The sequence below is a fragment of the Myotis myotis genome, unplaced genomic scaffold (genome assembly GCF_014108235.1).
Source record: "Myotis myotis isolate mMyoMyo1 unplaced genomic scaffold, mMyoMyo1.p scaffold_m19_p_14, whole genome shotgun sequence".
In the NCBI taxonomy this organism is placed as follows: Eukaryota; Metazoa; Chordata; class Mammalia; order Chiroptera; family Vespertilionidae; genus Myotis; species Myotis myotis.
In genome coordinates this window covers 30,853,766-30,878,460 of record NW_023416318.1, presented here as the reverse complement: position 1 = coordinate 30,878,460, position 24,695 = coordinate 30,853,766, and the positions used below count along the sequence as shown (strand labels likewise).

Below are 24,695 nucleotides of genomic sequence, written 5' to 3'. Positions count from 1 at the left end.
TGACAGACCAGTCGGTTCCGGTTCCGAGGCCCTCTTCTCCCTCATCCCACTCAAAGCCGGTATACCTCCTAGCACCAGCCCGCAAGCCACGAGGACAGCAAAGGAGGCGCAGCCCCACCAGTTTCACTACACTGTTTCCCCAGACCCGACAGGAGCAGGTGATCGGTTTCCCCGTCTCTTTTCCCAAAAGGCAAAGTCAGGGCGTTCAGCCGAGAAAAAAAAGAAAAAAAAAAAAAAAAAAAAAAAGCGCAGCGCCTGGGCCCCCAGCGCAGCCACTGGCCCCCTCGGAATTGTCCCCACCCGGCCCTAGGGTCCAGGCAGCGGGCCGGGACTTGCCGATGGGCTCTCTCCCGGCACTCGCGTCCGGCCCTCGCCCCAAGGGCACGGCGGGGGCGGGAGGGCACCCGCGCGGAGGCGCACTCCCAGGGACCGACGTGTTGCGGTCGCCTGGCCCGCACACACACGGCCCCTACCTGGCGCGGAGTCCTATCTCGCTACCTGCCAACCTCATAAACAACTCCCGCAGCTGCGGGGGGAGGTGGCGGGGTGGGCGGGCCGCGGCGGAACCGGCGCCGGGGCGGGGGGCGGGCCGTGGTCCGGCAGCGGCGCCTCGCCATTGGCCGGGGCCAGTGGGCTGCCCGTGCTCCGCGGGCGGGGCCCCTCGAGGCGCCCGCCCCGCCCCCCCGGGGCCGCACTGCCCGTGCCTCCCCCGCGTGGGCCGCCGGAGTTTTTAAAGTGGGGGGTAGGCAGCCCGGGGAAGCAGACCTTCGGGAGCGGCCCGCCGCACTGCTCCGGCGCCCGCTGCGCTCCCGCCCCGCGCCCTGAGCCGGCCGTACAATCCTCGGCAGTGTCCTGAGACTGTATGGTCCTCTCGGCCTGCGCCCCGGATCCTCCTGACTGTGGGCGTCGGGGCCACCTCTTTGCCTCGGAAAGGGACGCCTAGGAAAGAAGGAACGTCGGTGCCCTCCTCGCTGCCCTCTTTCTGGCGTTTGACAACCTCCTCCCACTCCCTTCCCTGACCCCGCCTCCCGGCGCAGGTTCCTCCCTGTCACCTTTCTCCACTCCCTGCCCCGCACCTCGCCAGCCGCCCGCAAACTTCCACCTGGCCGTGTGGGGCCCTCGGGCCTGCGAGCACTCGGGAGCTTTCACACCGGCCGGACCTCGGGGAGAGCGCCAGGGCGCCCGCGAAGGCAGCGGCTGCAGCTCCCACCGCGCTCGGCGTCGGCAAGGGCCACGGCGACAATGACAGCTGACAAGGAGAAGAAAAGGTAAGCGGGCGGCGGACCGGCCGGGGAGCTCGTCCGAAGGGGTGGCCGGGCTTCGCGGCGCCGGCGCGGCGAAGGGCAGCGGGGGGAGCCGTGCAGAAAGGTCTGCGAGGCCCGAGGATAGATTTGGGAGGTTTTTTGAGGGGAGAGGGGAGCAGGTGCTCCGTCTGGGGACGCGGTGCTGCAGCTTCGCCCTGGAGAGTTCTGTGGCCCGAAGGAAGCGGGAATCCGAGCGCGCACGGAGGCCAGGAGGCCGAGGGAGATGGCCCTGCGGGTCGGAGGAGCTCCCGCGGCCCCGGACTCCCGCGCCCGCAGGTGGAAATGGTTTTCTAGGCTGATTTAACTCAGGTCAACAACTTTCGACTCTCGCATGCGGGGCAGTATCCACGTCGGACTCTTTGGGTCCTTCCAAACGGGTTGCAGTGTTCTCTCTGCGCCCCAAACTGGCGAGGGGTCGGAGGCGCAGCGCAGGGGCCAGGATGCAGCAAAGGGCCCCCACTCCGGGCCTCCAGATCCCACCGAAGTTTGGAGAAACTCCTTGCCTGATATCCTCCCGCTTCTTGACTCCGTGAGAGGCGGGTAGCGAACCCGGCTCCCTCGCCGGGGCAGGTGTCTTGGTGCGAGGCGAGGTGACGGCTACACCGGGAGCTCCCGGCTGGTCCCAGTGTTTCTCTCCCGAGGACAGAGAAGGGCAGCCGCGATCTGTCTGCTGCCGGCCCTCACAAGCCTCTCTAGGCACTGGGTGAGAGGCCACTCCGGCCAACTCTCACTGCCCTCCCGCCCCCTCCCGGCCGCTCCCCGCCCGGTCCTCGCCCAGCCAGGCTGAGAGCGCAGCGCGGGGCCGCACTGACCTGGGTACCGCTTTCTTCCCTAATCGTGCGCCGCTGGCCGCCTGGCCTCACTTCTATCTCCACTGGTGCTGCCCCGGCGGCTGGAACTTTCAGCGCCGCGCTTGCAGGCAGCCTGGTAGAGCTGCTTGGGGGACCGGAATGGAACGCACCGCCTGCTGAAAGGCCTGAGCCTCGGAGATGAGCTGCTGGCCTGGGATGAGAGGCGCAGCGACAAAGGGAGGGGGTGGCTGGCCTCGAGCTGGGGGCCCAAAGAGCTCAGCGCCTGTGCTGATTTGCTCCTGTTCTGACTTCCACTTGGAGATCAGAGCCAAAAACCGTGTGGAAAGCTGCGGTTCCCACCTCGGCGCACGGATAAGAATTTGATAAAAGGGAGTGAAATGCGCCTGTTCTGGACTGGCGCCCTGACCCTTTGCTCTCCGATCACTCGGGGCAGGGGGCTGAGCCCGCTCCCTCTTCCAGACCCGCAGCTCCCCCTCCTGCGTCACTGTGGCGCCCCCGGGCCTGAGATGGGAGAGGAAGCTTTGGCCCAGCCACCCTGAGCCCCCAGACTGCGCCCCTGGGGCCTTGGAGCCCAGTGAGGCAGGGAGGAGAGTTTAAGATTCTGACACATTTTGTAAAACCAATGTATCCTAATTCAAAATACCAATAATAATGACCGAACAATCAAAAAACAAAATTAGAGTCAGTTCCCATGTGTACACTCTCTAGGCCCCTGAGCAGACGCAGGAACTTATTGTACATTTACAACTGTGATGCCCTTTGGTGAATGTCAGGATGGGGGTCTGGATTGCAGAAGGTAATCCTGACAGATATGCGAAGTGTCAACTTCCCCATGTGGCTCGGCTCGGGTTCTGTGCTAGTATGTGTATTAATTGTCACAAGAAACTTGGGTAAATTATTTCAACACAGCTGGCCGTAGTGCCTCCTTCATTAAAGATAGAGGCAACCATAAGGGGCAAGAAAAAGTGGGGTAATCAGACTGAATTATTCGTGAAAACCACTGCCAGGATTGCCTACCAGTTGCCTAGGAGGCCCCTTCAGCTACAGCACCCAGTGTGCCTGCCCTTTGCGACTTCCCTTGATTTTTGTGTCGCAGACTGGCAAGGCAAAGGGCATGCCCCTTGCCATCCAGAGTACCTGGAAGGGTTGTCTAATTCTTGTTAGGCTAATTGTGTAGAGTCATATTTACTTTTCATGTCTGGCTCTGTTTGCTGGTGCAGGCTCCTTACAGGACAGAGGTGTAATTAAAATATGTGAACTGATACATTGAAAGTTAGCGTAACACGTAAGCGGTTTTCCAAGTGCAGTGTGCTGCCTGCCACGAGGGCTCTCGGATGGTGATTCTGCACATTAATTCTTAACAGTTTTGATTCTTATGGTTCAGCAGAGCCATTTCTTCCCCCAAATTCAAGATGCACGGATACTTGCAATGTTCCTTCTAACAGCCCTTCAAGAAGTGGGCAGGATCATGTTGTTCCAAAATGTTCGTGTGTCGATGGGTATGCTAATGTTTCATAATAAAGAGTTTGCTTTCTAAGAGTTGGCTGGCCAGCTGGCCTTGATAGAAGGTATCAAAGGGCACTCTTTGGGTGTTAGTGGTATTCCCGTTGATATCAGAGATGGTCAAGTGAAGCGTGGTAAGGGTGCTGCCCTCACCTCTTGGCACTGATACGTCAGGAGTGAAGTGGAAGCCTCATGAGTCAAGGTTCCTGATTCCATGAAGAGCTGGCAAGTGTCTGGGTGTCTAACCTTCCGATAAGACAATTTCTGAATCTCTTCCCTGGGAGAGAAAAGCATCTGGAGGTTTTTAGGTACCTGGAGGTGGGAAAGTGGTTCTAGTGAATGTAAACGAGATCCTTGGATAGTCAGGGATCAAAGACCATCCCCAAAGCCAGACCCAGCTCAGAACACCTTCTCCAAGGAAGGCTTAGAGTACTGAGTGTGGGGCCAGTGCTGGAAGGAATCGGAGACATCTTGATCAGAAGTTTTCAAACTATCTCCTCCCCTCCCTGCCAGCTGGACGAAGTTGTTCCTCTGCTAAAATAAAACCCAGGTCCAGTTTTCTCCAATACTGAAGGCAGAAATATTGGTGGGTAGGTTTTCTCAATTTACGTATATTTTCTATAAATATCCCTTCAGCATTTGACTTGTCTCTGTTGCATTATCGAATTCAGGGATAAAGAATGGATGTAGGTTCGGGCATTTTAACATTTAATTTGTACAGCTCTCATGAAGTTCAAAAGAATGCTGTGGCTAACAGCTTTTTTCAGTGTCACTGATGGAGCTTAGAATTATTTTATTAGGACCGTGGAAATCATCTAGTCAAATGTTTCCCTTTCTGGATAGATCATGGAGGCTCAGAGAGAATAAGTGCCCTCCAGTCACAAGGAAAGTTAGCTCTGGTAAGAATTAGAACCCTGGTTTATTACTTTCAACTAAGTATGTATTTTCCTATTGTAGGCAAAATAGTACCTCCAGTCCTGAAGTGCCTAGACCAAGCATGTCAAACCCGTGACCCACAGGCCGCCTGCCTCGTTTATTTGGCCTGTGTTAGCTTTTGAGTTTGACATGCTTGCTCTAGACCAGTGGTTCTCAACCTTCCTAATGCCGAGACCCTTTAATACAGTTCCTCATGTTGTGGTGACCGCCAATTTCATTGTTACAAATTGAACATAATTAAAGCATAGTGATTCATCACAAAAACAATATGTAATTATATATGTATTTTCCGATGGTCTTAGGCAACCCCTGTGAAAGGGTCGTTCGACCCCCAAAGGGGTCGTGACCCACACGTTGGCAACCCACAGGTTGAGAACCGCTGCTTTAGACAGTTCCAAAGGATTACAGTGCCCACCCTCCCCAAACGCTGAACCTTAGAGGAGACTTGCTTTGCTAGATTATAAAACACTTCAGGCTGCACCAGGAGGGATTCTGTTTGCTTTTTGCAAAAAAAAAAAAAAAGAAAATAGGGGGGCGCGGGGAGTTGAGTTGGTGTTGGTCCCAGTGTCTATAAACTCTGGGAAGTATGAATTCATTGCTTTAGTGCTCTCCCTGTATTTCACTTAGAAAAAACTTTTCTTATATGTGGAGCTCATTAAACAAAAACAATGAAAGGGCTCCTCCCCATTGGAGCAGACGGCTTTGTGAAATGGAGAGCTCCCTGTCAGAGGAGACATCCAAGCAGCTATTAGATTGATTCCTATATTGAGTTAGGTGGCATTTTCACTAGGAGTGAAAACCACAAGACTAAAACTGTTTAATTCACTTCAAATGTAAATCAATCAATAGTTCATCCTCTCTCTCTCTCTCTCTCTCTCTCTCTCTCTCGTGTGTGTATGTGTAGGGTGATCCTAACTTTCTAGGAATCTATTATATAAAATGTTTACACATAGAAAGGACCAATCAGATCATCTTAGTGCTCCAAGACTTTAGCCCAATACATTTGAAAATATTTACTGTCATTAATTATCTCAAGATTTAGGCTTTTCTACTTCTCAGGAAATCTATCTAGTAGTATTCACTTTTTTTGTATTTTTCCCATTTCTGTTCCATACCGACTTTTCATTTTAGCCTAATGAATCTTCCCTGTTACTCTTAGTACTGACCATCACTGCTGATGCATAACAGGCAGGCTTTTCCCAATAATGTCAACTTAGCAAAGTTTGCTCACTGGGCTCCTGATACCCTCCCCTGCCCAGTACTATGCTGTCTGTTCTCATGATGAAAACCAGCTCTGCCATTCACACCATGATATAAATCAATAAGACAACAAATATGTATTGAACACCTACTCTTACTCTGGATAAAAGATCGAAGAGGAAACTAAGAAATAGGGGACGTGGTCCTTGTCTTCAAATTGCTTAGTTTGGTCAGGGATGGGGAGAAAGACATACCAGGAAGTTTAAATAAAACTCTAGGTAGCTGGCAGCTTACAGGTGAATTTTCTGTTGGGATTAAATCTTTTGAAGCTAAAGATAAGATGGTCTCAATAGCATTTCAGGCAGTTGTAACCATCCACACAAGCATACATGATTATTAAAAAGGATTGTGTGTGTTTGGGGGTGGGAGGGTTGGTTCATAGTTTTCCCTGGAATCACCCAGGATACATGCTGACCACCAGCATAATGACTGGCTCTGAGGGCAGGTCAAATTTGGGTAGTCAGTGTCGGGGATAATGAGAGAAAAGAAAAAGCTGGAGGGTTCAAGAGTATTCCTTGTCATGTACTTCGACACCAAAGTCAGAAAGACCCCCAGTGATGAATGAATGTTTGCTGTTCTCTACACACTTGTTTTGGGCACGGAAGGAGTCATCTAATAGGAATGGCTCCAGGAATGAGAGGGCTCGAGGTTCTGGTACCACTGTGGAGGCAACCATGACCAGGGAGGCCAAAGGAGAGGGAGCTTCTTAAGTTGGACTTTATGAATGGGCTTCAGAGGATGGTCTGTGAGCCTTTGAAATTCCACGCAAGGTATTATGTATATAAGCGTGTGTGTTTTTTCTCCCTCTGAGAAATAGCCTTTCAAAGGCTCATGATCTGGGAAAGGCAGGCTCTGGCTCTTAGACTCGGTGACTGCCTTACATTTCAGTGTCTTTCTGTTTGGGTCCCAAACACTTCTGATGTGAAGGTTGGTGTGCACATCGAGTACGGGTGCTGCGGTGCAACCTCACCTTACCTGTACCCCATGTCTGCCCTCAGTCCTGGGAGGAAGGGGAGCTGAGGGCCCTGCACAGTTACTGGGAGGTCATTTTATGTGCAAGGAATGCATGTGTGTGTCCTAGGGGAAAATTATATATGCGATAGGACGAAACAAAAAACCCCCGAACACTTAGTCGTATTTGTGTTGGCACTGTCCTTAGAACTTTACATGGATTAACTTTTAATCCTAATAACAACCTTGTGAGATATGCCCTGTTATTATCCCCATTTTACTGAAGGGAAAACTGAACTATAGCAAAAAAGAAAAAAAAAAAGAGCAAACTCATGAACATGGACAGCAGTGTGGTGATTGTGGAGGTAGAGGGTAGGGGAGGTAGAAGAGGGCATAGAGGAGATAAATGAAGATGGAAAAAATGAGATTAAATTAAATTTGAGAAAAAAGAAAGAAAAGAAAAAAAGAAAGGAGAATTGCCAAAGGTCAAACAGGTAGTATGGGCTGAGCTAGGATTTGAACAGGTCTATACTCTTAACCAGTGATGAACGCCGCCTCACCTTCTTTAAGATATCTATAAAGTATTTATTATCATTCCTGACTCGTGGTAAGTACTCCATAAATGATAACTGCTTTTGTTGTTGGATTTATAATTATTATAGTTACTTTCCCTTTTATGACTCATCACTCGTATTGAACCTTACACTCAGACAGGGATTGAAGATCTGAAGGGTGGAATTGGCAGTCCTGGAAATTTCGTGGATTTTATTTTTCATGGACTTTCCTCAACTCTGGCAGGAGGCAGTTCCTTCTTGCCCTTAAGAAGTTCAAAGCTTTCCACCTTCCGCCCTTAGCTGGTGGCAAGACTTCAATAATTACTTTAGCCTTCGGACTCCATTGTGCAGGAGAACCTGTGAGAAGCCTTCCTCTGTGGCTTCTGAAGAACCATCTCCAAATCAAGATGCACAAGACTTCCTCTGGCTCTTTTGATCTTTTGAAATTGCAAGCACAGGAAGGAAAGAATGGATAGGGGAATAAAGAATAGCTGTCGTTGTTGCAATAATAATGTTGCGTTTTTACCGAGCCCTTTCTCTCATGAGCCCAGAGCTTTCACAGCCGTCACACCATTGGCCTCTGCATTGTGAACCTAGAAGTCATCGTGAGTGTTCGCAGAGCTGTAAAACAATTGCACCGACACATACAGCACCAAGAGAAGCAAGCCATGGTGGCAATTGCACATCACTGTGGGTGTGGTAGGCATGCATGGGTGCATGCCGCTCACAACTCTGTGATGTTCAAGTAGAGGTTGGGTGTAATTTGGTGCTAGTTGTCTTGTCCTGCAATTGGAAGTCACAGAACTGGTCTGCAAGCACGAAGTCAAGAAGCATGGCAAGGCCCTTGAAGATCTCTGGAGCTGAGGAGACAGTTGTGGAATGGACCGGAATGTTATCTACTTCTAAGTGGCCTGGTTGTTTCGTCTGATTCCTCAAGAAATACTGGTTTGCTTGACTGCCTTAGGCTCTTTCTAGAGGCTACTTGTACATTAGCAAAATTCTTATTATATGGCATGAGCACCAGAAACATCACGTGTTACCGGGAGGCACACACCCCCCTCCCCCCGCCTCCCCCCCCCCCCCCCAACAAACACACCTTTCCCCTTAAATGGAAAAAGTCTTCTGTTTTAAAGTTACAAGTAACTTCTGTGCAAGATAATGACTCTGGGAAACAATTCCTTTCCTCATGTGGGAAGATATTTTCAGAAAGGGTAGTTCCTCAGTAAGGAAAATGACTCCATTAAAAACATATTTATTTGCCATTTACCCACCTGCCATTTTCTCAATTCTACAAAGCCATAAAAGTGAATTGTTATAACTCTCTTCTTATAATCCTCAAGTGAATCCCCTCCAGGGCACCTCCCCTCCCTCATACCCTCCAATAAAAAAACCAAACCTGCGAGGTTAGTGCTAGGAATCCTAACAGATCAGGGATTGTATTGGGTGAAGCTGTGCGATAACACATAGGAGCGGAAAATGACTCTGTATGCTTCACTCATGATTGTGATGCTGGAGGCTTGCCCCTACTGCCCACATTGCCGGGAGGACAGCCAATAGTAGACTTTTTTTTAGAAATTAATCAACTCTGTCATGGCTTTAGTTGACTCTTTCAGTCTCATTTCAGTCTGAAGTGCCCTGCTCACCTGTGATCCTGAGGGGTGGGTGGTTTGCTACGAGTAAGAGGACATGGGCTCAATTTGAGACAGTTCAGAAATAGTTTATAAATCCTTTAAAATATATAAGTGACAGTACATGATTTTCTCGGTAGTAATCATTTCAATCGCTGTGCTATGTGCTTAGCTAGATGGTGTTCTCCCTGTGTCTCTTGTATTTATACTAACAGATATGCATATTTTACTCTTGATAAAATAATTTTCATATTGCCACCACTTTGAATAAGATTTGTCTTGACTGCCTCTGGGGGAGGGGCAGAGAGGGAAGGAAAGGCATCACGTTTACCTAATATTTGGGAAATTGAGCTGCTGAAAGAAACAAACCACGCCATCTGCAATGAAGTGTAATACTGGACCCTGACATCCCTGGTGAGGCTAAGCCCCTATGCAGCACCCCAGGCTCCCGTGACATGGCAATGAAGAGGCCGAAGCACAAAGGGGCTGACTCAAATTTTAATGCTAACTATTCTCATTATTAATGAGTAATTACAGCAAATATTTACAGACCTCCTTCCTACCTTTATGACTTCCTGTTGCTGAAGCACTTTGGAGTATTGAGAAAGACTGTCCTGGAAAAATGCGTCACACACAGATGCAGAAAGAGTGGCTCTAAGCACACACACAAAATAGGTTGCCTGGCTCTGTTTATGAATTTTATGTGCAAACAACAAAAAAATTACGCTTGGGAACCACAATGTTTCATGATATTTTTAGAGAGTATTCCAGAAATATCAGGACTGTGCAAGCTAGTAAAGTAAATTTTTGAATTAAAGCACAGGTCATTTGATGAACACTCTTTGAGGAACACATGACCTCTACATTATTTTTCTGAATGAAAACAATTTTGCTTAATGGTATCAAATAAGGTGTATATAATAAGCTACGGGGCAGGGGGGGGGGAGGGAGACTCAGGAAGTTAGAAGAGTAGCACTTACAGAGATTCTAGAATGAACGTTGATAATGCTCATTTCCTTTTTTAAAAGAATATATTTTGTTGATTTTTTACAGAGAGGAAGGGAGAGGGATAGAGAGTTAGAAACATGGATTAGAGAGAAACATTGATCAGCTGCCTCCTGCACACCCGCAACTGGGGATGTGCCTGCAACCAAGGTATATGCCCTTGACCATAATTGAACCTGGGACCCTTCAGTCTGCAGGCCGATGCTCTATCCACTGAGCCAAACCAGTTAAGCCAATGCTCATGTCCCTTTTTTGTTTTGTTTTGAAAAGCACTCCAGTGAAATTGCTTTCTTCAGTGTCTGTAAACCACTGAACCCTTGTATTTCTCCCCTGTGTTTCCAAGAGTTCTCCGATGCTATTTTAGAATGGCAGCATTCACTCCAGCACTGGCCGAGGTTGATGATGCTAATTTTGGTGCCCAGGGTAAAGGAGAGAGACAGCATGGGCAGTGCCAAAAGGACTTTCTGGTGCCTGGGTTTGGAGCAGTGTGGTGTTACCGGACACACCACATTTCACCTTTAGAACCTTTATTTGTGTGCTTGCACAACAGATGTTTACCCAGATATTAAGATAAGAAAAGTATGAAGGTCACATTTCACTGGTGACAAGAGAGCTTCTATAAATGTAACTATATCACCGTGTGGCGGGAGTCTGTCTTTTATTCTATACCAGTTGCTTAGGGGAAGTAATGGTGAGAGTGGCATAGGAGCCAGCTGAGGTCCTTCCCAGTATTTGGCTTTCTTGCCTTCACTCTAGATGCTCTGGCTAACCTGGCATGCCTCTTCCATTTGGTGGGGCCCATTGGGGTGGTCAAGAAGTGAGGGGGAAGTTCCAATGTACTCGGTGGCCTCCCCAGGCTCTGGAGTTTTCTGGTGCTCCATGGACATTAGTGTCCCCTGCATTTCCCTGTTATCTGACCAACCAGGAAGCATTCAGGCTTCTAAGGCAGCTCTCCTGGCCCCTCAGAAGAGGTTTGCATGGTGCCGAGGCTACCCCTGTTTTAGGCCTATTGGTCAGGGTTGTCATGTCCTCGGAGCACAGAGTCTTCAAGGCGGGAAAAGGGTGTCTTTTATGGATTTGAGTGCTTCTCTTAAAGATCTTCAAGGATTAGCTAGACACACTCAGACCCTGGATGAAGACATGGATCCTTGGTCCAATTTTCCTCCCAAGGGCAATCTATACGGCTGTGGGAATCCACCTCACTGACAGTAAGGGACCACGCCCCTCCAGCTCTCTCACCCCATTCACCATCATCCAACGTGCCTCCTGAGCTCCAAATATGCAGACCTCCTTTCTCTGCCTCAAAGGCCTGTCCGCCCTGTCTCACAGGACTCATTCCCACCTCCGTTCTCTCACCCTAGTCCCTCCATCCTGGAGGCGCCTTTCCTCGATTTCTACTCAAATATCTCCCACTTTCCTAGTGTGAGCCCACGTCCCCCAGTTCCTACAAACCCTTCTGTAGTAATTCCCACGGTGGTGGCACCTCCCCCTCCACTTGTTTCTAACACTTGGTTATGTTTGCCAAAGAGCCTGCCTGATTATGTTTCCTTGTTATCTAATGACATTTTATGTGTTCTTGTCTGTCCAACCAAGATCGCATGTTGCTCAAGGGCAAGGATGTCTAATTTCCTGATGTGTCCTGTAATATCTTGCATATTTTGAATCCCTAAAATTCTAATTTTAAAAATGTATAGAATTGTTTTGTTGTCCCTCGGGCTTTTGGAAATCCTGCTTCTTGGGCTCTGCTGTTTTCATTCGTGTAGATTTGAGCTCTTTACTCATTTTGCTTTAAAAAGAAAGAAAAAGGAAAAGAAAAAAATCAGGGGGACCACAGGCAGGTCTGGATAAATGATTTTACATCAAAGGCAAACGTCAGGCTAGTATTATGCCAATGCTTCACTTCAAGAATGCCCAGTACACCAAGGCAAGGAACAGCCCAACAAAGCACTGCAGCTTATTCTCAAAAGTTAAAAAAGCCAGGCAGGAAAGTGTGCACAGAGAGTCCCAGCTCTCTGCAAGAAGTCCTCTTCCCAGGGGAGCCCTCCCTGCCTAGCAGCACACTGGTCACCCCTTATCTATATGGTCTTCAGTCTGTATTTTATTATTTGTCTGATGCTTTTGCAACTTTTGTTGTTGTTGTTGAGTGTGTGTGTGTGTGTGTGTGTGTGTGTGTGTGTGTGTGTGTGTGTTGTATCTGTCCCTGATCACCCCTTGGGTGGTAAGCCCTCCAAGAGCAGGGACCTAATCATCTTTTTCTGTTTCTTCTTCCCAGAGAGAGGCCTACATTTAGGTGCCCAGTAACTACATGCAGACTCACCAGTTCTGTGTCAGAAACATTGGGAACTCAGTGCAGAGGGTTAGAGGCACAGGCAGAAACCTTCACTCAGATCAACTTACCCAGCCTCCTCGGTCACCCAACATACATGTAGTGAGTTTGTGGGGAAGTTGGCATCATCACTGTGTGTAAACATTTGTAGATTACCTACCAAATTCAGGTGCCATGCCATGCTGTGTGGTTATAAAGAGGCATTAGATGGACCCCCTACCCTCAGAAGGCTTATAGTCTAGTTGGAGAGTCAAGAAGTTCATAAGATTCTTTTCTTAAAACATTGCAAGATGGTTTTGTTAACAGAGGCCCTAGGCCAGTGATGGCGAACCTATGACACGCGTGGCAGAGGTGACACATGAACTCATTTTTTTGGTTGATTTTTCTTTGTTAAATGGCATTAAATATATAAAATAAATACCAAAATATAAATCTTTGTTTTACTATGGTTGCAAATATCCAAAAATTTCTATATGTGACACGGCACCAGAGTTCAGTTAGGGTTTTTCAAAATGCTGACACGCTGAGCTCAAAAGGTTCGCCATCACTGTCCTAGGCCCATCTTTAAAATGTTGCTATCTTGTTAGTCAAAACTATCTCAGATAAAACATTAAGCAAATAGAAGATGATTGGCAGTAATTAAGTGAGAGTGAATAAGGGTAAATAGGTCTTCTGTATAGATCAGCATAGATTAGAGGGAGGTGTAATGGAGGAGCATTAAGATCTAGGTCTTGAAGATTAGGTGGAATTCTGATAGGCACATGGGTTTGGGGCATTCCGGTTGGGGTGAACGGCTTGAGTCAAGTGAGGAGGCAGGAATACACAGGGTGTGCAGGCGAGGACTGTTGAGCTGCTCCTTCCAGAGTCTAATTTGGAGCTCTGTTAATGGGTGGGAGAGGAGGACCAGGCCTGGGCTGGTGCTGGGAAGTTTAGGGACAGTCCTCTCCGAGTCATGTTGTGATGAAATCTTTGGGCAGCCTTGGGAGCCATTGGGGCCACGGGAGCAGTGCATGCCTCTCTTAGGAATTAGTGGAACCAGAGGGAGAGATCTCATTCCCTTTCTCACTCCAGATTCCAGGTTTTTGAATCTGATCACTGCAGAGAGATAGGACAATCTCTTCTACATTCCCCTTTTTGTAGGGAGGAGGCCAATTCAAAACAGACCACCCCTTTCGTCATCTTTACCAATAACTGTCTGTTTCATGCCCTGTGGGGAGCACTGCAGCTGAGCTCTTCCCTGACCTTCTCCTTTCCTGCGATGTGTCACACCGTTCCTTAAAGCCTGAGCTCTGATAGTCTTTGCCGGATGCTGCCAGAAGAGAAAGAAAAAGGGGCTATATTTCTGGAGTCACCTGAGTAGGGCAGCTGGGGCTTTTTCCTCTCCCAATAGGTCTAACCTTTCCCCTAGAGGTATTTAGAAGCTCTTAAGGTCATGGCTGGACACTTGCGAGCAGGGCCTTGGCCAGAGATCCCAAATCACTGGAGAAGATCCCACACCAGCAAAGGCCAAGCAAGTCACTTGAGTGTACCCTGTCCAGTGGTACTTTGAGGGAGGCTGCAGCTCCGGAATGCTTGACTTGGAATTTAATCTCATCATGACAACTTCATGTCTCATCTCATTCCTTTTCTATCCCCTCCATAATCAGTAAATGAGAGTAGAACTGGAAGCTGCTGCCCAGCCCAGGCAGAACTCCTTTATTCAGTGGCAGACTTGTAACCATTTAAATACCTACTCTGTGCAGGATGCTGAACATTGGATCTGAATCCAGGAGGGACCTCTGGAGCCAGGTGGAAGGAGCCCTCCTCCTCCGAACTTCAGGGGGCAGCCGAGCCCAGACATAGGGCTGTCTGGGGCCTTGGTCATTCCCCCGGGAGCTGCTTTAGGGTCATCCTAAGAAACCCATAGATTTGAAACTAGTGTTCACTTGAATCTAGCCAAAGTTAGACATTTGAGTCTAGCATCTACCTTCCTACAGCTGCAGACAGACCTCAGGAAGGCAGAGGACAATGTCCTAACCAAGCTGGTCTGTGACTATACTGTTAGGGTTTAAAAACCCATAAACTTACCATGTTTTGTTTTGTTTTGTTCTTCTTTTCTCTTCTTTTCCAAAATAAAGGTTCCTTTTGAAACTTTCAACTTTGTTTCTTCTGAACTAGCAAACTTTTTCCTACCTGGATCAGAGAGGTGATGGGACCTGGGCACAGCTGCCGGCTGGCATTGGGCCTTGGGAGTATGAGATGATTGTGAATGTTGATCCCTTCTTTTCTGAGCTATTCATTTGAGCACATTAGAAACATTTTCCATATTCACATCAACATAGCCCTATGATTCTGGGCTACCCGTAGCTCCTTCAATGGATCCAAATGTTATGAGGGTAATGATGACAGTTTAACTCTCCTTGAGTTAGATCTTCCGGGCCAAGGCAGAGTACATGTTTATTTTGGAAAAAGACAAACTTTCACCCACTTGAATTCCTCCAAAATTAGTGTCAAGGGCTGACCACAAGAGTTCCATATTTCTTAGCTTTTGTTTTACCAAACAGATTATAAATGCTCCCGTGACACCTTCTTTTGAGTCCCTGGCAAAGCCTGCCTGCACGTGAGGTTCAGAGGAGCTCTCAAGAGAGTCTAGAAATCTGTTTGGTAAAACAAAGGCTAAGAAATATGGAACTCTTGTGTAACCTAGAACAAGTAATTTAACCTTTCCGCATCTTCCCCATTCCTAATTGGGGGTTAGACACACTAACTGCTTTCTAAGAGGACTATTATGAGGTAGAAATGAACTAGAGTTTCAATAAAACCATGCACTTAAAAAGTATATTATACTTTTAAAATCTTTTTGCAACCATTATCTTACTAGAAAGACCTTTGAAAAGTTTAAAGTGCAGACCATTAAGGCATCATTATTAATAAGCAAGCAATATAATCATTTGGCACATCATTACCTGTTGGAGTGGTTTGTCTGCAATTGGAAGTCTTAGGGGAATCTAAAAGGAGATGCTTGTTCCCAGGCCTTTAAGTCCCAATCCCCCCAGTCCCACCCCCTGGCTGGGCTTTTCAGGATTGTGGGTTCTTTCCAATAGTGATTTCAGGGTATGAGCTATATTTCTGCCACACTCTGAGATTCAAGGAAACCTAACAACACCAAGAGACTGAGGAGCCCTTCAGGACTCCTGAAAAGTAGTCTGACCTTGGCTGTGCCCCTTCCATGCCTGGCCGTTCTCCCTCACCTGTGAAGACAGAGGGTCCATACCAGCTGCCATCCTGTATGAATGAGAATTTGCCCTTAGACTTAGCACCCCAAAATCTGTAGACTGAAAGGCTGTATCCACAGTATATCTGCCAGGTTCCACTTGTTGCTTTCATCTTATAAGCAAGACATTATTGTGGGCTCCCTACATGCCTGACCCAAGGTCTTTAAAAGGTCAGACAGCTTATCGGTGGGTCTAGAGATGAGGGGCATGCATGCCTAGAAGACACCTGGGCCTGTGGGAGTTACTGGGAGCAGAACGAGGCTTTGGTTGTGAAGGGCCTGGCTCGGCCACGTAGTGATCTGAGACTTGGCAGGTCAACTCTAGCCTCAGATCCATCATCTTTAGCACCCCTGATACCTCGTCCTTGATCTTGCCCTTCCCTCAGCCCCACCCTGCATCAGGCCCTGACTTGGGCCCTAGGTCTCAGTTTAAATATAACCTTCTCAGGAAAGCCTTTCTAGACCTCCCTCAGTTAACCTCCATCTCTATACTATTTTCTTCTTCTTCTTAATAACACTCCCCAAATGCTGTAATTTATTTGTCTGCTTATTGTCTGTCACTTCCCTCTAGTTTGTAAGCTCCTTGAGGTCAGGGACTGTGCTGAGTTGCTCAACACCAAATGTTTTGTGTCTGGGGCAGCGCTGAGCACATATAAGATGCTCCTTAAGTACAGGTTAAGTGAAATATCAACCCAGGCTTGTAGGTCTTTGTCTTCAACTCTGTATTATCATTTCTTACATTTGTTCAGTGTTTGTTTTTACCAAAGCTCAGGATGTAGATTAAAGCACTTGTCATTCTCATCACACAGATGAAACAACTGAGGCACAAACATGGGATCCCCAAACCAGAGAGTGGTACAGCCCATGTTAAGAGATCCCTGGCCCCAGCCTCTTTCCACTGGCTGGTGCCGTCTCTCTAGGCACCTTCTTTTTCTGTCATGGCGATGCTATTGTCGTATTTGGCAATGTGTTTACGCCGGAGGAGTCGGAGCCATTGTGTGTTTGTGGCGTCTGGAAATACACAGCAGAGTCCCAGGAGAATGCCACTGTCGGTCCTTACCACAATTAGCAATTGTCAGGCCAGGGGTAGTGACTGGGTGGGTGTCATTCCCTATGTGGCTGATTCTTCCAGTTAAAACACCACTGCCTGCTCCTAACAGTGGCAAAAGGGAGTGGGGGAGGGGGTGGTCCTAGGACCACAGCCCCACTTCTGCCTGGTACCGTCTACCCTACCACACGGACCTAGGTCCTTTCTGCTTGAGAAATGTCTTGATGTGTCTAGTGGAATTCCTATGGCCTGATGGAAAGGAAAGAGGAGTGCTAACCAGCCATGTGACTTCTGGGCTTCAGTTTCTCCATCATGAAAATGGGCCAGTAGGTGGGAAGCAAACAAGATAAACTCAAGCATCCTTCTAGGGTTCCAGTTCCATCATGAAGTAAAGTCTTAGCGGAGCCTGGTTCTGACACCTGTTCCAGGTGCTTCCTTAGGGAAGGAAGGTTAAAGGCAGGTTAAAGGTGATCAGTAAGGGTTTGGAGGAAGCCTCTCCAACTCCCCTGTGACTCCCCTTCTACAAGAGGAGGTTCTGTTACGTGGAGTGGGGCAGAGACTTGGAAATCACTACCGAGCGAGAGAAGGGTCTGGATCCACTTCCACAACAGCAGCTGGAGCACCCGTTAGAAGGAAGTGGGTTGAGGTATGACAGAATGGGCACTGCCCAGTGGTTTCTACAAAACGGAACAGCTGTGTGATCAGGAGGGACAGCATCTGGTCCCCTAATGCCAGGGAAGAAGGAGGCTGGCTACTGGGGGCAGTGAGAGTACCCTTCACTAGGAGCCCTGGTTCCCACCTCCAACACGACACCACGCTGCAGCCTGTCATGGGCTCATTCTCAGCCTCGGCTTCCCATCTGTCAGATGGCTGCATTAATCGCTGCCTTGCCAATTGGTTTGGGCTTGATAAACTGCTACAAAAGTGGGGGTTATTACTGCTGTGATTTGTATACACACACACACACACACACACACACACACACACACACACACCTACACACACCTGGAGTGCTCAGGTTGATACTAATGTGAGATGATTAACACGATCTTGTCACATACCCAAAGGACTGTGTCTTTTAATCTGAGGCAGAAGGGAGGGGGAGGGAGAAAGAACCGAATCAGAAAGCCGGTGGCCTTGAGAGGAACAGGCTTGAAAATTACTGAATGGAGCTACGCTGTATTGGGGAGGCGGGGGAGAGCTCTGTGGGACAGAGGTGAGTCACAGTGCATGACTGTTGAGGAGTCACCTTGAAATTGTGCCAAAAAAGTGGAAATATTGGGACTTGGGTTTATCTGCCTTTCATCAGGTACATCAAGTTCTGGATGGCTTCCCACTGGCCAGAGACCTGAGGTGGACGGCTCTCCCCTGCCGCCCTGGGAAGGCTTTCTGCTGGCTTCGGCCCTGCTGAGCAAAGTCCGCCTGTTCACTGGAGTTCACACAGACTCTTTGCCAGGCCTGCCCAGAATCCTGTCTCCTCTGACTTCCTGTGCTCTTGCATAATATTTCCTTGCTTCTTGAATGCCTGCCCCCAGTGTGGGGGAAGCTCACTGACGCTGCTGAACGGGGAGCAGGATGTGGAGGGAGGACAGGGATGTGGGAACGTCACCCAGGGGTGCACTGGGCCCTGTGGATGGCAGGAGAACAGGGCTCCCCAAATTACTTGGCAGAAGATTTTAGCATAAGGGCAGTTAGGGAGACTGTGCAAGTGTACACACACACACCAGTCCTCGTAAGTTATCTTTCCTGTAAAATTGTTTTTCAAGTAGCTAAGTTGTTTTCTTCTGATTATAAAAAATATACATGTTCTCTGTGAAAAGTCACAGTACAGGAAGGCATCCAGATAAAAATCCCCAAAATTTCACCACCTAGAGGCAACCCCTGTTAACACTTTGATAAACATACTTCTATATAATAAACTAGAGGCCTGTTGCACGAAAAGATTCGTGCAATAGGCCTTCCCTTCTCCTGGCTGCTGGCACCGGTTTTCCTCCGGCACCCTGGACCCAGGTTTTCACTGCTCCGGCTGGAGCCTTCCGTCTTTGTTGCTCCAGCCGGAACCTTCCATCTTCACTCCGCTGCTTCCTATGTATGCAAATTAACCGCCATCTTTGTTGGGTTAATTTGCATACTCTCCTGATTGGCTGGTGAGCATAGTGGAGAGATGGTCAGTTTACATGTTTGTCTATTATTAGGTAAGATATGGATATTTAATTACAGAATCCTATATAATAAAAGCCTAATATTCAAATTGTTTGACCACTTGCTATGACATGTGCTGACCACCAGGGGGTGGTGTGGAACATGGCGGGCAATGCAGCGCTGGCAGTGGGCAGCAGTGGAGGCACTGTCGGCACTCATGGGCCCCAACAAGAGTAGGACCGTGGCAGCGGGATGGTGGAGCAAGTGAGCGGGCAGCGCCAGACCAAGGTGGGTGCGAGCAGGGGTCCGATCACCCCGCCAATCACCCCATAGACAGCAACCAGCTGCAGCACCGGGGGGCGGGGGGGGGGAGGGTGCTTCCCGACTTCCAGGCGCTGTGGGAGCTGGGCTGGGGACCAGCCCCAATCGATCGCCCCGCAGGCAAGATGGTGGAGCAGGTGAGTGGGTGTCACCAGCCCACAGTGTGGTGCCAGGCAGGGTTGCAGGGCTGTGAGTCTGGGGACATAAGCTGGGGCCTGATTTCTGCAGGCCACCCAAGGGACCCCACCCATGCACAAATTCATGCACCGGGCCTCTAGTATTATATGCTCTTGTGAAAATGCATTTTCTATACAGCAATATATCAGAACTAGAAGCCCGGTGCACAAAATTCGTGCACTGGGGGGTGGGTGTGCCTCAGCCCAAGCTGCACCCTCTCCAGTCTGGGACCCTTTGGGGGATGTTTGCTGGCTCCCAACCGCTCTCCTGCCTGCCTGATTGCCCCTAACTGCTTCTTCCTGCCAGCCTGATCACCCCCTAACCTCTCTCCTGCCAGCCTGATCGACACCTCACCGCTCCCCTGTTGGCCCAGTCGCCCCCAACTGCCCTCCCCTGTCGGCCTGGTTGCCCCCAACTGCCCTCCACTGCTGGCCCGGTTGCCCCCAACTGCCCTCCCCTGCTGGCCTGGTCACCCCTAACTGCCTTCCCCTGCTGACCTGGTCGCCCACAACTGCCCTCCCCTGCTGGCCTGGTTGCCTACAACTGCCCTTCCCTGCTGGCCATCTTTGAGGGCGGGGCAGTCAAATAGCATATTCCCTCCTTATTGGCTGTGGGCACCACCATCTTTGCAACAGCGTGAGGCTCAATTAGCATATTCCCTCTTTATTAGATAGGATTATCTCTGGCTATCAAGGCACATAGATGTAATATAGCTGTATTAAGTTCTACGCATGGAAGTATCATAATTCAGCCCCTGTTCATTGACATGTCCCGGCTCAGAAAACAGGCTCTAACCAGCCTAAACAGTATTCTCAAGCCTGAAAACAGCCTCTCTTCCATTTGCCGGACCAATATGTTTGTTAGCTCTGGTGTCCCAGAAATAACTACAAATTAAAAGGTTTTGTGCTCATGTAGGCCTTTCTCTAGGCTTAGAATAATTCACGTGATTACAGAGAACAGGCTGCGGCCATGAGGCTGTCAGGGCTGGGCTGGGTCTCCCAGTGTAGCCCATGTGTCTGCTTTGAGCAAGAAGCCACTAGCTGGGAGAACAAGTTTTCCCGCAGTGGCCTTGCTGTGCCTAAGATTTTAAAGCTCCATTTGAAATTTTAATTGGTGATTGTCCTCCTGAAATTTTGTGACATCATCCATACCTTTCTCCTTTGCACAGTAGTGTATTCACTATACTGAAAAAGTTAATGCATATTTAATATCATTCATATTTGTTACAGTTAGAAGCGCTAAAAAAATTTTTTTAGTTGAAATAGATGCTATCAATACAATGTTTCTGTCCCATCCTCGAAAGATATATATTATAAATAAAGATATATATTATTAATTTATCTTTATTATTGAAAGTATTATAGCTGCCCCTCCCTTTTTCCCCATTGACCCCCTCTACCCCACTCCAGCCCCCTCCCAGGCCTTCACTGCACTATATTTTTTAAGGGTTGTGATGAGTTTTATCGCTCTGCTGATCATGGTTGGAAATTTGGTCTAAATTTACAGTAAAGTTCAACATAAAGATGACTCATGTTCACTTGGGAGCCAGGTGTCTATAGCATTTGCCTGTTTTCTTTGAATCATTTTTAGGTTGGATTGTTGTTGTATTTTAATTTATTTAATCAGGAGTTTTAATATGAGGCTGGGGTTCGTTGGAAATTGCTTGTTAGGTTTACTTTTGTTTCCTAGCGCTGTTTCAGACTCTTCTAAACCAAAATCATGATAATGCTAGTCAGTTTAAACACATTTATTTTAAAGTTCTCAGGCATCATTTAAAACAAAAACTTGCAACAGAATTTAGCATCAATAGAATCTAAGTATTTTCCCCCATTTTGTTTTATCTCCAGGGAAATAACTTATTATGACAATTTACACAATGATAGTTGCTCCTTCAATTTATTCACCCAGGACTCCTTTTCCTAGAATTATTGGCCAGACTGTTATTACATGAAATTCTTGATTGTACTCCTGAGGGGTTAGGAGAGGATAAGAGTTAGGGAGAGGAAATAATATCACCTTTGCCTGCTTTACAACCTTGTAGGCATGTTGGCCTTTAGCAAGTTGGTTCTGCAATTGCTCCTCTTCTTGGTCATTACCTGATGTTGGGCCGGGAGGGGCGGGGGGTGTCTTTGCCACGTGTGCACATTTGGGAAGTGGGGAGGGACAACAAGACTGAATTGGTCCTCAGAATTATGAAGCAGGACTTGGTTGGAACTGATACTTCTGTACAGTGAACGTGCAGCAGCTGTTGGCATGGCAACCCCTACGTGGAAAAGCGCACGCTGCTGGCAGATGACTTTTGCAGTCCTCAGTGTTAATCTGATAAATGGCTTTTTTAATAGTAGTTTGTGGGCTAATGGAAAGGTCGAAGCAAACCTTCATTAGTGGGAAGAAGGATGGGGATTTTGAAGTCACCGAGTGCACACAGTGGAAAACCACAGCCAAAGTGTCTCTTGTTCACATCAGATGTGCTTGGAGCATGGCAAGCCGAAGCGATGGGGAATACTGTTTGTCTTGAAAGGGTGTAGAAATGTCTACATCCATTAAACCACAACTCCCTAGTAGCCACCACTCTACTTTCTCTATGAATTTAACTACTCCAGGTACCTCATAAAGGGGAATCATACAACATTTGACCTTCTGTGTCTGGCTGATTTCACTTAGTCTAATGTTTCCAAGTTTTATTCATTTAGCATTGCCAGAATTTAATTCCTTTTTTGTTTGTTTATTGTTGTTTTTGTTAATCCTCACCTTTCCCATTGTTTTTTAGAGAGAGTGGGTGGGAGGAGAAAGTGAAAGAGGGAGAGAGAAAGAGAGAAACATTGATGTGAGAGAGACACATCGATTGGCTGCCTCCCACATGCTCCCCAACCAGGGCTGGGATTGAGCCTGCATCCTAGGTATGCAGCCTTGACCAGGAATCTAACCCATGACCCTTGGGTGCACAGGCTCATGCTCTCCCACTGAGCCACACCAGCCAGAGCAGAATTTCATTCCTTTTTAAGGCTGAGTAATAGTCTATTGCATGGATATACCACATTCTGATTATCTATTCTGTAAACGGACACTTGGGTTATTTCTTCCTTTGGCTATTGTGAATAATGCTGCTAGGAGCATGGGTATTCAAATATCTGTTCTAGTCTATGCTTTTGATTGTTTGGGGTATAGACCTAGAAGTGGAAGTGCTGGATCACATGGTAATTCTATGTTCAATTTTATTGAGGAACCACCGTGGTGTCTTCCACAGCAGCTATATGGCTTTACATTTCTGCCAGCAACACACAAGGTTTTCAATTTCCCCACATTCTCGCCAACACGTATTCTTTTCTGTTTTTTTCTTTTAAAGCCATCCAAGTGGATGTGAAGTGATATTTCATTGTGGTTCTAACTTGCATATCCCTAGTGATGAGCAGTTTGTTTGCCTTTATAAATGTATTGCCTCTATGGCCTGTGCAGGAGTGGAAATCACTGCCCTGTTGTCAGTACCTGTGTGGGAAATGGTACTATCCATGCAGTGATGTTTATCGAGAGTGGCAGGTGGAAGGGAGGGAAGCACCCTGTGATTATTATATACCGTATAGGCACCTCAGTCGACCTGTTTCCAAAGTCTGTGCTGTGGAGCAAGTGAAGCTATTTTAAAATAGAGGCCGAAGTAACAGCAACTCTTTGGATGAGATTGAAGGAAGCCTGCTGTGGGCTGGGTCTGCCCCATATAATCCTTTCTGCTTTAGCGTGATGTCTGGGCGTAAGTGTCCCTCTTCCCTCAGAATAAGCATTGTCGTCATTGGCTACAGAAGCCTGAGCCCATCCTCTTTCCTCTCCCTGGGGAGGAAATCCCCCAGACATCTTGCCCAGGGTTTTCTTAGTCTTTAAACTACTCCACTATCTAATTGTGCCCCCTGAAACAATACACACACACACCCCTCTTCCCCACCCACTAGGTTCTTGTGCTGGCTGCTTGTATTTTGACAAGCGAAGGAAAGAACTTAGAACTAATTGAGCACTTTGCTAGTCACTGGGTAGCAGATGAAAACATGGCATCCCTCTTTAAAAGAAGTGCTGCAGGACTTGTAATTTCCTATGTGACTGCTTTACAGCTGGAGTTCCCAACATCAGCAAACATCAGAAGGACTTCTTAACAGTCAGAGCGCTGGGCCTCCTCCCCGGAGTTTCTCATTCAGAAGGGCGGGGGGGGGGGGGGGAGGGGAGCTGGAGAATTTGCCTTTCTACCAAGTTCCCAGGTGATGCTGACACTGCTGGTCTGGGGACCACGCTCTGAGAACCACTGCTTTACATCAATCCTGTGAAATAGACATTATTCCCACTTATAGGAGGATCTGAGTTGTCAAAAGGTGAAATGACTTGCCCCGAGCCGTATAGGTAGAGTGCTAAGGCCCAGATTGGAAGCTGGAGGTCCTCACTCCAAAGCCTCTGCTGTTTCCATGGGGAAGTGGTTGGCGGATTGGAGCTGCAGGAAGCGTCACTGTCCCAAAGTGCGTGGGGAGCTCTTGGCTCATCAACCGAGCCTTCCTTCAGCACCCAGGCAAGACAGGATCCTCAGCCAGGAGCCCTTACCCTTAGAAGTTTAAAATTTAGATGACATTAATAAGGAGAGGGTTTTTTTTAAGTTGCCATAATTTGTCGAATTTATATCTGCCATATTTTGTTCAGAAGTGATGAGCCATTATTTGGCTCTAAGCTCAGTGATGGATAGAAAATAGTGCTCAATACTTGTTAACAAAAATAGACATAAAGTAGGTGCCAGAGACAACTGTGTTCACTTGATGAGGTCTTTTAACAAATGGACAGGAGGAATAAGAATGAACAGAGATGACACACCTTGCGTTTATGTAGCACTTCTGAGTTTCAAAGGCATTTCTAGAGTTATCTCTTCTTTGCAGTCTCATAAAGTGAGAGACTAGTAGAAAATTAGTCAAATGGACAGATCAAAGGAATATTTTTTTCCCCTCTAAAAACCACGAATTATATCAAGCATTGCCATTGTTATGTCTCTCAGACCCTTTTCCAAAGGGAGTTAATGGGAGCAGAATTTTACACAGGTCAAGGGTCTTGTAAACTATATACCTGAGTGATTAAAAGGAGCATTGTGTCATGTGTCATTGTACCATCTTCTGAAATAACCCACCACTGTCTTTTGCGTGTTTCTGTCAGCTGTCACGACGAATGGCCCACGTCATCACCAACAACAAATATTTAGTCTGTTTCAGTTGTGTGTACAGGGAGCTATCGAGTATCATTTGCTGTTTGTAAGCAGCTTAAAAGCAAGGGCAGGCTGAATTATGTTTATATATGTCTCAAGTGCCCACCATCCTTAGCAAGGCCTATGTGTAGTAGATTCTCAATAAATATTTATTACCTGAAAGTTCAGATCTTCTTTTAAAACACTGGGGAAAAGAAACAATGTAATGATTGTTAGCATCCGTGTAAGATGTGCTTACGTGTATACATCTACCC

The 24,695-nt window shown here is 47.7% G+C and overlaps 1 protein-coding gene across 3 annotated transcripts in view; it reads left to right on the top strand.

Moving 5' to 3' along the window:
- The first annotated feature begins 724 nt into the window (after positions 1 to 724).
- Positions 725 to 24,695, top strand: part of EPAS1 (endothelial PAS domain protein 1) — an 80,711-nt gene continuing 56,740 nt past the window's right edge. Inside the window, exon 1 of one of the 3 annotated variants that reach the window (XM_036334681.1) lies at positions 725 to 1,268. In XM_036334681.1, coding sequence (XP_036190574.1) covers positions 1,243 to 1,268 — 26 coding nt within the window. In that variant the 5' untranslated portion in view covers positions 725 to 1,242. The remainder of the gene's footprint in view (positions 1,269 to 24,695) is intronic. The other 2 variants (XM_036334680.1, XM_036334679.1) reach the window with 2 other exon arrangements.